This window comes from Manis javanica, chromosome 15 (assembly GCF_040802235.1).
Source record: "Manis javanica isolate MJ-LG chromosome 15, MJ_LKY, whole genome shotgun sequence".
Taxonomy (NCBI): domain Eukaryota; kingdom Metazoa; phylum Chordata; class Mammalia; order Pholidota; family Manidae; genus Manis; species Manis javanica.
Window position 1 is genome coordinate 23,866,076 of NC_133170.1, and position 15,340 is coordinate 23,881,415.

The 15,340-nt window shown below is 38.1% G+C and overlaps 1 protein-coding gene across 1 annotated transcript in view; it reads left to right on the top strand.

Annotated features, from left to right (window-relative positions):
* The first annotated feature begins 1,196 nt into the window (after positions 1–1,196).
* The window catches only part of LOC108385629 (alpha-2-macroglobulin-like), a 35,797-nt gene continuing 21,653 nt past the window's right edge, over positions 1,197–15,340 (top strand). The window contains exons 1-13 of the mRNA XM_017643131.3: positions 1,197–1,596; positions 3,834–4,017; positions 4,849–5,008; positions 5,175–5,227; positions 6,852–6,872; positions 7,150–7,318; positions 7,746–7,830; positions 9,134–9,254; positions 9,966–10,080; positions 10,233–10,342; positions 11,817–11,978; positions 14,127–14,354; positions 14,588–14,651. Of these exons, the coding sequence (XP_017498620.3) occupies positions 1,511–1,596; positions 3,834–4,017; positions 4,849–5,008; positions 5,175–5,227; positions 6,852–6,872; positions 7,150–7,318; positions 7,746–7,830; positions 9,134–9,254; positions 9,966–10,080; positions 10,233–10,342; positions 11,817–11,978; positions 14,127–14,354; positions 14,588–14,651 (1,558 nt within the window). The 5' untranslated portion in view covers positions 1,197–1,510. The remainder of the gene's footprint in view (positions 1,597–3,833; positions 4,018–4,848; positions 5,009–5,174; positions 5,228–6,851; positions 6,873–7,149; positions 7,319–7,745; positions 7,831–9,133; positions 9,255–9,965; positions 10,081–10,232; positions 10,343–11,816; positions 11,979–14,126; positions 14,355–14,587; positions 14,652–15,340) is intronic.

Below are 15,340 nucleotides of genomic sequence, written 5' to 3' on the forward strand. Positions count from 1 at the left end.
CTCTTCCCAGTCTCTTTATAAATACCCTCATTCAAAATACCATCATCTCTCCCCTGTGTAATTGTACCAACTCCGAAATGGTCTCCTGTCTCCTGAATTGCCTCCTTCCTGTCAATCTTCCAAATTGCAGTAAGAGGGATCTTTCCTAGAAACAAATCCCGACAAGCACTCCTTTCATTACTCCCCAAACACCTTCGTAGTGCTAGCAAATTCCTTTTCCATTTGAAGCCAGTGTGTTTCACCGCTTTTCTAAAGGCATAGGCATTTTCTCCTGACCAACACTTTTTATTCCCCTGAATGCGTCATGATTGTTCTCACCTCCAGGGCTTTTGTATAAGCGTCATTCCTTGTGTGCTTAGAATACACTCTGCATCTCCTTTCCTCCGGCTAACCACGACTCATACTTCAGAGCTTAATTTACATTTTATTTTCCCTTAGATTTCCTTTCCAAGGCCGAAGTCTGGATTATGTGTCCCCTCTTATGTGCTCCTAGAGCATCCTGAACTGTTACTAATGTTTGGCTCCTGCATTTTTATTGTGTATGTATTTGTCTGCTTTCACGCCCACAAGAATATAAGACCTTTCAGCGCACATACGTTTCTACATATTTGGACATTCTGACTCCGTAATTTTGCCTGCTAGGCTCAACAAATAAAACAATCGAATAGTTGGACAAATGGATGGATGGTTGAATAGCAGGGATAGTTTATATAATTAAAAACTGGTGAGGAGACATTTTGAAGGGGGCATATTTAGAAGACAGTACAAAACGTGTGTGTGGAGACGGTAAAGGTAGTTGGGATCTTAGTCACACAAGTCAAAGCTTGTTTCTGAAGTTCTGCTATTTGTCCTTTCTTCTTTTTACTTTTGAATACAGGAAAAATTTTCCCTTACCATTCTTGCAGGGCCTGGCATTTCATCTTCCATCCAGTAATATCCCTAAGGACAAAAGCCTATTAGCTTAATCCAATATCATTTCCACAGTGTGCTGCTGAGTTCTGAAACCGCGTCAACATTTAAGGCAGGCATAGCTAATGGGGGATTTGCAGGCGTACTGACCCGTAGTGCAAAATGTTTTTTGAGCCTGTCCAGTGTTGCTTAAATTGTAGCTTCCTTTGCCAACCATTCACGCAAGAGATGTGAGGAAAGCCATAAAAGGCACGGTGGGGAAGTGGAAGAAGGGAGTGAAGGAGTGGAAAAGCCGATTAGCTGTTTTACTGTAAATCCCAGAGAAAGTGAGCACTAACGGGAAGGTGGATTTTATCCCTCTGGGAATTCGCCTCGGACCGCCAGCAGTTAACCTTAACTGTAATTAGGCTCTCGTGAGCGATGACCCCTTCACAGCGCCAGAGACCTTTACTTTGTTTAGGCACCTTGTGTGGGTGGAACTTCCTGTTTGCACAGAGAGCAGCATAAAGCCTGGTCGCTCTGAGGACCGTTTGGGGCCAGACCAGCTGCAGGGAGTAGGGCGCAGTCCCGTCTGGTCTCCCCGGCGCCTTCTCTCTGCAACATGGGGAAGAGCAAACTCCTTCCTCCAAGTCTGATTCTCCTCCTTCTGGGCTTCCTGCCTGCAGATGCCTCAGTCTCTGGAAAACCGTGAGTTTCACACAGAGCGTAAACTTAGAGTCCTTTCCTTTATTTCAGATTCTCCTTTATTCGACTGCTTTGTCTTTCCTATGAAACTGTCACCCTCTTGTCTCTAAGGTCTCTTCTCATGATCAGATTTCATAAATTTAGTTTATTTATTCTTAGCCTTTTTTCCCCAAAACTCTGGATCTCTGAATCTCTCAATTCTCTGGGGGTATACAAAGACTTCTTAAGGGATTTGGGAACTGATACTCTTAAAGGAATCAATTTGCAGAGCCCCGCATGCATACTGATAACGCTGGAGACAACGCTATCAATCCTTTCTTGTCCCCCTTTTCTTAATTTAAGCCCACTCTCCACTTTATAAGAGAAAGAAAAGTATCTCCCTCAATCAGATGTTACCAAGGACACTGTCCTGGTGTGGGGGTGCGGGGAATACAGCTCTCTGGGGTGCCAAATAAAGGAATAATTGGGAATACTTCTGTTGATGTTGAACAAAGGCCTCTTGATGGGGGAGAAAATCCTTTTGCAGATCCTGTGGTGACAAATTCTGTTTCAAAAAAATTGACGGAAGAGCTGCAGGAAATACCTACTGATAGATAATTAGCAGCTAGTCTTGACAATAGGGCACTGGATGGTTTTTGGAATGCAGTGCAGAAAGGATTTCAAGAACTGAAAATGATATAATTGTTTTTATCTGTCATTTATTTACTTTCATGTGAATAATTTTTCACAGCACTGATGTCCACACAAACCAAAAACAGCAACAGAATTAATGTTAGAATTAATTCTTCAAAATACCAGCAAAATTAATTTTTGTTTAATTTTGAAATAAGGGATATCCATGCATGAAAACAAAAACAGCTCATCATTCTCATTAAAGATGTGCTTCAAACGTACTTTGGTTTTATATCTAATATGTCTGAATCATAATTTTGTAAATTATTTGTTTTGTTTTGATCAGTTGTATACCAGAAAGAATTTTAATAATAACTCAATCCAGAAGAAAATGTTTAACATTTACAACTTTATGGTCAATTAAATTTAAAAGAAGAGTTGAAGTTAAATTTATGTACCCACATGTAATATTGCACATTTATGTGTGTATATATACTTGTTATTAAAGAAGCAAGAGTGATCCATTTGAAGCATAAAAATCTTAGGATAAACTTTTGTGTGGTGTCAGGGAAATTCAAGTTTAAGAAGGAAAAAGGGAAAAATGTTAAGTTTCTGATCATCACAAAAAGAACATTTTGCTGCATTTTTTTAAATAGGTCGTGTTGGGTACCTTATCAGTATGATATTTAGGGTTCCATGGGAAATGTAAAAAGTAATCAAAGTTTTAACTTAAAATAACATCAAAAATAATACCTTTTGCTCTTTTTAAACCATATGACCAAAAAAAAAAAGATTTTCCTGAAAATATGTGAGAAATGCAGTGTCTAAAAATCAGGGATTCTATAAGCAAAAATGTTTGAAAACTACAGGCTCAAAGAAATTATGTAGGAGGGTATTGGGAAAGTTTCTGGTCTGGTGACTTCCCAACCTCCAAAATCCAATCATTAGACCATTTGAGGGTGGAACCGTGTCTGTCAAAGAGTGAAAGGCAAACATTTAAAATGCAAGCAGCAGCCAGGGTGAGGTAACACAGTAAGATTGCGTTAGTGTCTTACCACAGCTGACACTTTAAACTGATGACTCACATTCACTGAGCCTCAGATTCTGCATCTATAAGTGGAAGCAAGTACTTGCCATACCATTTTCACATAGTTGTGGAATATATATATATATATATGTATATACGCACATGCATATACATATTATATATTCAATATGTGTATTTAATGAAAATTCTGTAAATTGGTCTTTGTAGTGTCTCCCTTGAAAGCTTTCTTGCTTTTTTTGCAGCAATCCTAATATAAATTAGATGTACGTGACTAAATACAATTAGCCTATTTTTTATTTAAGTTTAGATGCTCACATATTTGGGTTCGTTAAAATGAGGTATACCTGCAAATGTTAATCCATTTAAGGTTCACTTCAAGTAAAGTGTTCCCTGCCATGGTGCTGATATTGGAAAGGGGAGTGATTTTCATGCACACCATGCAAAAGCAGAAATCATGATTATCAGTTTGCCTTGTCTTGTTATAGAATTAATGATAGTAACAATAATTGTGAAGGAAAAAAAGTGCTGTTGACAAGTGTATCTCCCCCTACACTGTCCTAACTGGACTCCCGCTTCCCAGGCAGTATATGGTGCTGGTCCCCTCCCTGCTCCACACGGGGACCCCTGAGAAGGGCTGCCTCGTTCTGAGCCACCTGAATGAGACAGTGACTGTAAGTGCTTCCCTGGAGTCTGTCAGGGAGAACAGGAGCCTCTTCACCGACCTGGTGGCAGAAAAGGACTTATTCCACTGCGTCTCCTTCACTGTGAGTATGGCTGCTTAACATGCTATATTTGCTTCTACTTGTCAGGGTCATAGCTATCTGCAGGTCAGTCAAATTAAGGCTTTGAGAGCCTGGCAAGTACTTCAGGAAGGAATCTAAATGTAGCAACTAAGGTAGAAATGAAGAAACGATGCACCAATTTCCAACCAGGAGAGACAAATATTTATAGGCAAATGAAAACTCAACTTAATAATCAAAGAATATTCCTATTAGCCAGAAAAAAAGCAGCATGCACTAGACAAAGGGAAAATGGGACTTTTCCTTAAAATTAATGTGGGAAAAATATTAATGAGCATTTGAGTCCAACGCACAACATAAGCTCCAGAGGTGGACTGACTGAACACGTCACCCAACCCACACTGAGGGTGAAAATCATAGATGCTACCTACCATAAGCAAAAATCCAGTATCTCTTCAGAGCTGCCCATATGGAAAATGCTTACAGGCTGCAGCCCATAAAGTAGTATAGTTTTTCCTGCTCACAGCCTGAAGATATGTTCTACCATGCCCTTTTAGCACGTAACACCCACTTGTGGAGTTCAGCATGTAATTAAATCAAGGCTGAACTGGCTGATCTGTTAAAGATGTGGGTCTCTTTTAGGACCTCCCTTCCTGATGTATTTCCCTCCATCTTGTGTTCTGTCTCCCTGCTTGTAAAATGACAGATGTAGTTCCTGTCCATGCCAACTTTCTCTGGTGACAATGGGGGAGTGACGTTAAAAGGGGCAAGATCTCCAGGGAGCAGTGGAACAGGGGATGGGGGGATGAAACTTGGGAGACTGAACCGGTTCTCAGGATCTCTGCTATGTTCCAGATCCCAAGATCTTCATCCAATGAGGAGGTCATGTTCCTTACTGTCCAAGTGAAAGGACCAACCCAAGAATTCAAGAGGCGGACCACAGTGGTGGTTAAAAACACAGACAACCTAGTCTTTGTCCAGACAGACAAATCTACCTACAAACCAAGGCAGAAAGGTATGAAGAGGTCTACAGTCAGGACAACTTCCCAAAGGAAAGATCTGGCTCCCATGATTATTTCCAGTCAAAGGGCCCATAATCCTGGTTCCTTAATAGTTTGTTTTACAAGCTCTTAGGCCCAGTTAAAGGTTTCTGGGACTCATGGAAAACATTTCTGTTTCAGTGAATTTTCGTATTTTCTTGGTGGATGAAAATTTTCACCCCCTGAATGAGAGGGTAAGTCACCCCATGTTTATATAGACTTCATTACCTATAGGAACAGGCTGGGAGCCTGCATCTGGTGTTGTGCGGAAGACCAGGGAGAGATCTAGTATCACTAAGAGTGATCTCTGGCATTGCAATAGCACAAGATCCTAATTTAACATAGTATCCCACTTCAGGAGAGTGGTTGATTCTTTCGATCTTGGTACTGTTACTTGGTTAATTGTCACATTATTAAACTTCTTTTTAGAAAATTCTCTACTAAGCAAATTGGAAAGATACATTAAGTAGACACACCTAAACCATCAAATAACTTAAATTCAAATCACTTCTCAATGATTTAGAATCTTTCTAAACACACCTACCAAAATCTCTTTCACAAATAATGTAAAAATATGTTTCTTCTTCAAAACTAGCACTTGATATTAATGAAGAGAAACAACATTCGAGTTTAATGCAGACTTCACACCAACGTCTTAATTTTTCTCTCCCAAATCTATTCCTCTACCACATTTTCTTATCTCAAAAAGAAGGAATTTTTTCCTTCTAGCTCTAAGGGAAAAGTTTAAGGCATACTCTTTGGTACTCTTTCATCCCCACAACCGCTTCGTCAAGAAATTAAATTAGAGTAAAATACATCCAGACTATTTCTTATTACCTGAAATGTTACAGCCTTATCCTGGCCAATATCATCTCTAAATAAGACTATTGCAACAGCCTTGAACTGCTGTCCTAGTTTCTATTTTCACTTCTCTAACCAAAATCAAACACCTCATCCATCACTCTATCAATTCAACCTTGTTTTATTTCTAATTCTTGACACTTAGCACTACCTGATATATGTGTATATATGTGATATATACATATATAATATATAAATACATATTTATTTGTATGAAATATATATTTTTATGAGATTTTTATATTTGAGATATATATGTAACATACCTTAAGTATATAAATATCAACTATCAATGCTAAATCAACATCAAATTATAACTATCAATATAAAAAATATCAAATATGTATATCTCAAATATATATGTATATTATACATATGTGTGTGTATTTCTTACAGATCCATCCCTATTAGAATGTAAACTCCATGAGACCAGATATATTGTTCTTTTGTGTGTTGCTATATGCCCTAGAATATAAAAGTTTATACAACCTGCTTTATAACCTAGAATGATAGTTTTTAGAAATGAATAAACATTGATAGTAAGGAGCTATTCTCATTTCTGCTTATTTTTAGAATTACCTAAGAATTCCAAGACCCATATCAATATTTGGATCTGAACATGGTCCCTTACAGTTATGTTAGTGTTTTTTCTCAACCTGTAAAATTTCATAGCAAAGGAATGTTTTTCACTGGGATGCTATAAGCATTTCAGTAATGCTGGTAAATCCCATTCCAAATGATGGCAGTGCACATGTTTGTCGCTAACAGCCTAGTAAGTTCCTATTATTATTTATTAATTGTTTACAGTGGACTAATTCAAAGTTTCATGAAATTGAACTGAAGTTTTTCTGTTTCACTACTAATAGGTTTATTCCAGCTAATGCTGTCTTGCTTATAAATCAGAATTGGGAATATTTGAGAACAGTGCTAAATTTTTCTTTTTCTTTTGTCTTTCAGATTCCACTAGCATACATTCAGGTGAGCAGAATGAAACATTCCCTAATCAGAAGTCAAGTAATAAATTTAGAAAAAATGTTCTTATCTGAGAGGTTCTTAACAATAGCCCAGAAACTTGTCATTAAGAGAGAAACCTTCAATGCATATAGTGCTAGATGGTTCTAAATCATCTCCCCTTCCTCTCCCTCCCCACTATCCCATCTGCCTTCTTTGTGGAGGACACAGGAATTTCCGTAGATTTCATTCATTGTCTCAATGCGCCAGGCTCTTTTGTAAGTTACAATCACTGTCTTCTTAGGACCCCAAAGGAAATCGCATCGCACAATGGCAGAATCTCCAGTTGGAGAGTGGCCTCAAGCAATTGGCCTTTCCGCTCTCGTCAGACCCCATACAGGGCTCCTACAAGGTGGTGGTTCAGAAGGAATCAGGTGGAAAAGCACAGCACCCTTTCACCGTGGAAGAATTTGGTATGGTTTACACAAAAACGTGGAACATTTTTCTTCATTATCTAAACTTCTGAGACCTAGGATATGAGTTTATTGGGAGTTTTTCCATTGGGCTTGGAGTAGAATCAATGGTATCTAACTCCAGGGAAGACCATGGGTGGTCTGTGAATATGACTTCATATAGTTTGGTTATTTTTGTAGCAATTTTTAATCTCAAAAAAAATAGTAAAACATCCTTGTTTAGAAGGCTTCCATTATTCATTAAGGTTACAGTGATCTGTCATAGTCCTTCATTCAGAACGTCTATTTAACAGTAAGGTGAGTATATTGGAGAATACAAGTATCTTTTCAGAGCCCTAAAATATTACTAGGGAATTGTTACAGAGAACCTAAAAATACTAATTTGCCAAAAGTTGAAAAACTCACCTTCCTTTATCTCCAATGACAGTGCTTCCCAAGTTTGAAGTGCAAGTAACAATGCCAAGGATTATCACTATCTTGGAAGAAGAGGTGAATGTGACAGTGTGCGGCCTGTGAGTTTATATTTTTTAAATTCTTTTTAGCTGAATTATTTAAAGGAGACTCACTATTTGGGATATTTTGATTAGTTTCTCTAGAGAGGTGGCAGCACAAATACCTTAAGTACATAGGAGCATCACCATTTCTAGAACTTTCCTCTCCTGTTGTTTTTCTATTTTTCCTTCTAATTTTCTTTCATGTCCTTACCAGCATTATTACTACCATGGGGCAGGCAACTGTTCCTAGAGAAACTACTCTACTAGAATTGATTCTGAGTGTGACACAAACACCCAGGATAGTATTAACAGGTAGTGACTTTCCTTTCCCCAGACTGCAGAGAAAAATTCAGTCTTCAGCGTTATCATTTGCCTGACTTTGTTTGCTTAAATAGTGGAAAAATAGATTAGACTCCGAATTTGTAGAGATAGGCATATTACTGAAATCTCATCTAACTCATTGGTTTACCTTTTTTTGCCATTTTTAGTGATGAGACTGGACATGCTTTCTTAGTATGGTCCTTTCCAACACTGAAAATTCGTATTTCCAGGGTCCTTTTCTCCCATCTCCAGTGGTCCAGGAATATATAGCACTAGCAGGAAAAGCACACAGAGTGGAGAAACCAGTGCTGCCTAAAGACCACTTATGTGCTGCACCTACTATTCAGCTGGGCCCCTGCCCCAGCAATGTCTCAGATCAATGGCCATCAAGTTCCTGATCCCACATAACTAGAGAGCCAGTACTCTTACAAATAGAGATATAGAGGATATTTTTAATAGGGAAGGAAACAGATGCCCTCAAAAGCACATCAATTATCAATGACATATTTATGGCACGACCCATTTTTGACAAAAGTATAAACAAATATAACTCTATATAGAAATGTCTACACAGAGGAAGAGGGTGGTGGAAGGAGAGATACTATCTCATTAATAGTTTGTATTCCTAAGTAGAATTGAGGGTGTTTTCTTCTTCTTTTTGTTTTGTTTTGTTTGTATTGGGCTTTTTTTTTTTTTTTGCTATTAAATACAGGTGTAGCTTTGTAAGAAAGATTTTTTAAAAGATGAGGTTGGAAATAAAAAATTAAGGAAGAAAGACATGATAAAAGAAGACTGAAGTAAATTTCAGCATGTTGCACTGGAGATTTTTTAAAAGAGACGGGTCATTGCTTAGTTTACTTGCCCTGCACCCAGTGTAAGCCCAGAGATTAGAGGGAAGTACAGAGAATAAATATACTATGCTAAAGCGGAACTATAAATAGGTAGAAAATGGGGATGTTCAATGCCTGCTTTGATTTATTTGGCAATGTTCTTACAACAGATACACATACGGGAAGCAGGTCCCAGGACACGTGACTATGAGGGTGTGCAGAAAGTTCAGTAACCCTTCTAACTGTTACGCTGGAGAGTCACAGGCTGTCTGTGAGAAATTCAGCCATCAGGTAGGTGGAAAACTATTCCGTCTAGGGACTAACAATGGAGGCACTGTTGATAATCAGTGGTGCCAGCTCAGGAAGAGAGCAATGTGTAAGAGAAATATATGCTAGCTATAAGAGTTCTTAAAATGTCAGTGATTCTGCACAGTAAGAATTGTTTACTTCTTGGAATTGTCCATTGCGGGTGTTCTTGGTTCACCAAGTACCCAGAATGGTGGAAGCTGAGCCGTCTCCTAACAGCTAGCATCCAAAGCCTCCTTGGGCATCCACTTGTATGAAGGAATGAGAAAAACATACACCTCTTAACCACCGTGGCTGGGAAGGGTATTGGGTTTGCTCTATGAGCAAGAACTTGTCGCATGGCCCCACCTAGATGCCATGGAGGTAAGGGAACAGTCCCTGCATGGGTGGCCACTTCCCAGCCACAGCTATATACTCTAGGAGGGGAGCCAGGTTTTGGTGAATCATTAGCTGCCTGCTACAGTAAGATTACTCCCAAAATTTTTAAGCATTTCTATCTCTTTCACGCTAGGGAATATCAGATACTAAGGAATACACCTGCCAATTGTAAACCAGCACTGAGAAATGCAATAATGATTAATCCTTAGGGAATATTTACTGTGTTCTTACAGACAATCCCTAGGCTGTATTGTCCCCTCCAAATTAACTGGCCACTGACCCGTCCCATGGTGTGTATCTTATTTTATCTCCATCTAGCTCAACAGCCAGGGCTGCTTCTCTCAGCAAGTAAACACCAAGATCTTCCAGATGAAGAGACAAGGGTATGAAATGAGACTTGAAGTGGAGGCCAAGATCCAAGAAAACGGGACAGGTTTGTGAACCACCTGGCGATGGGAGAAAAACAACAGGCATTGATGTATTTATTTATTTATCTCAAATTACAAATTGACAGGGAGGAAGTAGTATAAGAAGTTCAGGGAGATCATCCTTCCAAGAACTTACGTTTTCCTCCTTCTTTTACAGAGGTGGAATTAACAGGCAACGGGGCCAGTGAAATAACAAGGACCATAACCAAACTCTCATTTGTGAAAGTGGATCCATACTTTAGACATGGGATCCCCTTCTTTGGGCAGGTGGAGTATTTTTCAATTCACACATCAGACCTAAGAAGCACGACATATTCTGCTTAAACCACACCTGGTTAATGTTAGCTGTTGATTAACAGAACCAAAGGTATAAAACCACATAAAAATGAATCTGTTCTGTAAATATGAAATATGAAACCTCTAAAATCATTTTAAAGCACTATCAAAATGAGAAGGTTGTTTTTCTCACATTTGGAACAGCATGGTGTGATGTCAATCTCCTTTTCATAGTTTACCAGGAAGTCTCAGATTCTTATGATATTTTGGCACAAGAATCTCAAAATTCATGTCTAACACTAACTTTGGGTAGAAATGAGTGGGTAGGTGGCTGTAATTTTCACTATTCAGTATAAAAGATTCTACTGTACCTAGTGTTTCTTTCATGAATATTACATTACCTTTTTCTATAATATAAATATTAAAAACAGTACACGTAAGGGTAAAATACTGCTGTTTAAAGTTCACATATTTTAAAAATGTATGTTTTCTCACAGATCTACAAGTCTATTGTTATTTTTCTTTTATAAGCAGATATGCAAATGGATCTTTCTGACTCCGGAGTCTGAGGTGACAGTTATGTGCCTCAGTGTGTAATTGCTGTGTAGTATGTTCTTAATGGGAATGTTAGATAATTTCAATTGGGCTACACTCCACAAAGGAGTGGTAGAGTAAATTGTAGAATGTTGTGATGTTATGACAGCGAATATATTCAGAAGGCTTTGCTCACTTCCTAAAATGATAGTCCATGCTTTTTTAATTTCCTAGAATTATATTGTACTTTCTGCTAAATAACTACTCCATGAGTCATAAGAATCTCTCACCAAAAGAGAATTGGAATTCCATGCCTTGCCTTGTCTCGGAACACAGAGCTGGCATTTCAATCTCCCAAAATGTTAAAAATCTAGGTTGAGAAGCAGGTATCATATATAGAACAACTACAGAAGCTCACAGGACAATGTATTAGCAATTGCTCACCTGTGCACTCACTGTACTTCAGAACACTAATCCGTGAAAAGCCAGTGGTCTACCGCAAAATAAGTATTTGGGGTTCAACTAAATTTGGCCAATGGATTAAAAATGTTCATTGTTATATGACTCTTGTACTCTGTGTCTCTCCAAGAGTTATACATAATATCCAGCATTTCCAAAATATTCACCAAGTACATTTTTCTGATCACCCCTATTATGATCTCCATCATTCTCTCTCCCTTTACACTGCTTTATTTTTCTTCTTAGGACTGATCACTACTAATCATTATTTATACATTTATTTAGCCTCTGTCTCTTGTACTAGACTATAAGCTCTATGATAGAAGGAACTTTGGTTCACAGCCACAGTCTCAGTGCATGGAACCATGCCCAACATATAGGACACACTCAATATATGCTTGTGTTATAATAAGTATGTTTGCTGCCTATTGGATATTCGCCACATAACTGATCCACTGCTTTTTATCTTCAGGTGCGCCTCGTGGATGGGAAAGGGGTCCCCATGCCAAATGAACTCGTCTTCATCACAGCAAATGAAGCGAACTATCACACCAATGCTACCACTGATGAGCACGGCCTGGTGCAGTTCTCCATCAACACCACCAACATTATGGGTACCACCCTCACTGTCAGGGTAAGCTGGGAAGGAAGTTACCAATGACATGAAGTAGCCTTGGGGAAAAGGTTGTAACCTGAAAGTGATAAAAATGTCTAAGTTGTGTTTAGTCCTTTGGAGAGAAAAAAACTAGAAATTAGAAACCAGTTTGAGGTTAGCTTTGAGCAAGTTTACTAGAAGGAGGCAGTGTAGTGTAATAGATAAAAGCATGGTTTCTACTTATACATTATTGGTAGGAAAGTAAAATGGTGTGACTGCTCTGTAAAATAGTATGGCAGTTCCTCAAAAAATTAAAAATAGAACTACCATAGGATCCAGTAACTCCAACTTCTAGGTGGGATTATCCAACAAAAGCAGGGTCCTAAAAGGATATTTGCACACCCATGTTCATAGCAGCATTATTCACAATAGTCAAGAAGTGGAAGCAATCCAAGCATCCGTCAACAGAAGAATGGGCAAACAAACTGGTATATAAAATACACAGTGGAATAAATAGCATTCAACCTTACAAATGAGGGAAATCCTGCCACATGCCACAACCTGGATGAACCTTAAGGGCAATATGCCAAGTGAAATAAGCCCATCAGACAATACTGGCTGATTCCTCTTAGATGGGGTATCCGAAATAGTCAAAGTCAAAGAAACAGAGGGTAGAATGGTGAGCGCCAGAGGCTGAGAAAGAGGAGAAATGAGGAGTTATTGTTTAATGGTTACAGAGTTTTACTTTTGCAAGATGAAGTTCTGGAGATCTGTTGCACATGACTTAACACTACCAAACTCCACACTTGGTTAAGATGGTACTTTTATGCTGTGTGGTAATTTTACAATTAAAAAAAAAAGTGTAGGTTCTAGAATCAGATCAATCCGATTAAAATCCTGGCTTAACTCTATATTAGGAGCAAATTATACTTCATTTCCTTACAATTTATATCCTTATCATTTCCTTTATATTTCACTTCTTTATCTTTTAAATGGGTGCAACAAGGTACTTTGTGGAGTTATTATGAAGATTAAATGAAATAATGCATGTTAAAACACTTAGTAAACACCCTTTAATTGTTAAATATTATTACTATAAAGGCCCACTTTAACATCATTACTTTTTTTCAAATATATACAGTCCATAAACTATTATTCCTATTTTATCTTTGTCCCACTATTCTAATATGCTCCAGATTTTTGTCCATACCCATATAACTAAACTTGCTTAGAATCCTTTATTCATCAGTGGAAATGGAGATGTACATTTATAGGTGTATGGATATACAACAGATATTACATAATAATCATGATGGAAACCCTGCCTCTTATCTTTTTTCATATAAATATAAATGAGATAAATAATATGCTTTAATGATTCAGCTTTAAATAAATGGCATAAAAGCCCATACCTCTAATAACTCAAAATTGAATGTAAACTCTTTTATTCAATCAAGAAATGTCTTGAATGCCTTCTAAGAGCTAGGCAATGTGCTAGTCCTGAAAATGAAAATGCTATTTTTAAATGCTCCTGCTTTTTGATGATTTATATGTTATCCCTAGAACATACATTGAGATTCGAACAAACTGTTTTGCTCACACAAGGATTCACTCATGCCCCTTGGGAAGTAAGGATGAGGAAGGGGAAGCTGGAAAGAATATGGGAGAACTTCTACCTGGAGAAAAGTTGAAAAACAACCCAAATAGGGCCTGGGAAGCAGAAGAGTCCAGAACCAGAGGAAGCATTAAAAATAATTAACCTGAGACAGACCAGGATAGGCAGACTTCAGCTGATTCATCAACTCTTGAACCAGTGCTATTTACAGAAGGTGTTTCCAGATCCTTGAAGCTAGAGTATTACATTTATTCATAATACTTATTTGAAACCCATCATAAATGAGGCATTGACTCCCTGAAATGCAATTCTTCAGTTTATGGAGATTATTGAGTTTCCTCACTGAGGTTAATTTAACTGCAGTGTCTCTGCATCGGTAAAAGTGGTCAAAGAAATGCCCAGCAATCTAATCAAAGGATGTTGCCTTTCATGCTCTTCAGAAATGTAAATACCAACCCAAGCAAAAGATATCTAGGTACTAGTTAGGGCGGTAAACTAATGCAGTTCTGGGAGGGCACTGATTATCTGTGACCTATGGTCTGTAAAGTTATATTGTTTTTCTAATTCATTAGGTCAAACACAAGGATCAGAGTCCCTGTTATGGCTACCAATGGCTGTCAGAAGAAAATGAAGAAGCTTATCACACTGCTAATCTTGTATTTTCCCTAAGCAAGAGTTTTGTCCATCTTGAGCCCATACCTCATGAACTTCCCTGTGGACAAACTCAGACCGTCCAAGCACATTATATTCTGAATGGACAGGTCCTGCAGGAGCAAAAGGAGCTCGTGTTCTATTACCTGGTGAGAAAGAAGGCCACTGCATTGACTCAAAAGCTATCTGTGGAGCAAGGGACTATGACACACTTAAAACATCACCACTTGGATATATCCATCTTTTGAATGTTTGACTTCTTTCAAGGTTGATTATTGCCATCAGGGGCTCAGTAAAGCTAGCATATCACATGGGGGGTGCAAAACTTGGGGTAAGATCTCTACTGAACAAATTAAATTCCTTTTCATTTCCCTTTTTGCAGTTAATGGCAAAGGGAGGCATTGTCCGATCTGGAACCCATGTGGTGCCTGTGGAACAGGAAGATAGTGAGTATTTCTGTAATTCTGCATTTCTGCCTCCTGACACATTCACCAAAATACCAGGGATAGTTTCAAATAAAGGCAGATTATCTCCATCTAACCCCAAAAATCAGAAGTTGAGAGAGGAAAGCTTTAATGTTCTTTTTTCTACCCTTTATCAAATATTTCTTTTCTTTTCCTTCAGTGTATTCTGTTCATATTATTTAAAACACTGATTTGTTGTTTTGTAATCAGTACTTATTCCAAATGTTCAAACCATAAATATTCATGGGTCTGTGAGTCCTCAAAAAATGGCATTTCAAAATTGTTTTAGACAAAGGAGAACAGGTAAAATTTTGGAATGCCTTCCATATACTAGGTCATGTGTGAGTCATTTATGTCATGTTTCCTTTTTGAAGATAGTTATGGTTTATGAAGAATTAAATTGGGTACTTTCATCTCATTGAATTCGACTCTCCCCATGAACAAATACAGGACAATACAAACCTCTGACAGTTTCTCCTATTTTAAGGGAGTCTGCAGGATCACTTACTGGAAAACTGTCCATGAACTACTCTTGTTGCCTCTTTGAAGCAGCAGAAGCACCAGAGTAGACGTGCACAGTTTAATGCAATTTCCAAAGAATCCACATAGGCATCAAAAATAACTTTCAAAGGAGCAGGTAACCCTCCTAAGAATAGAATAGAATATTTGGT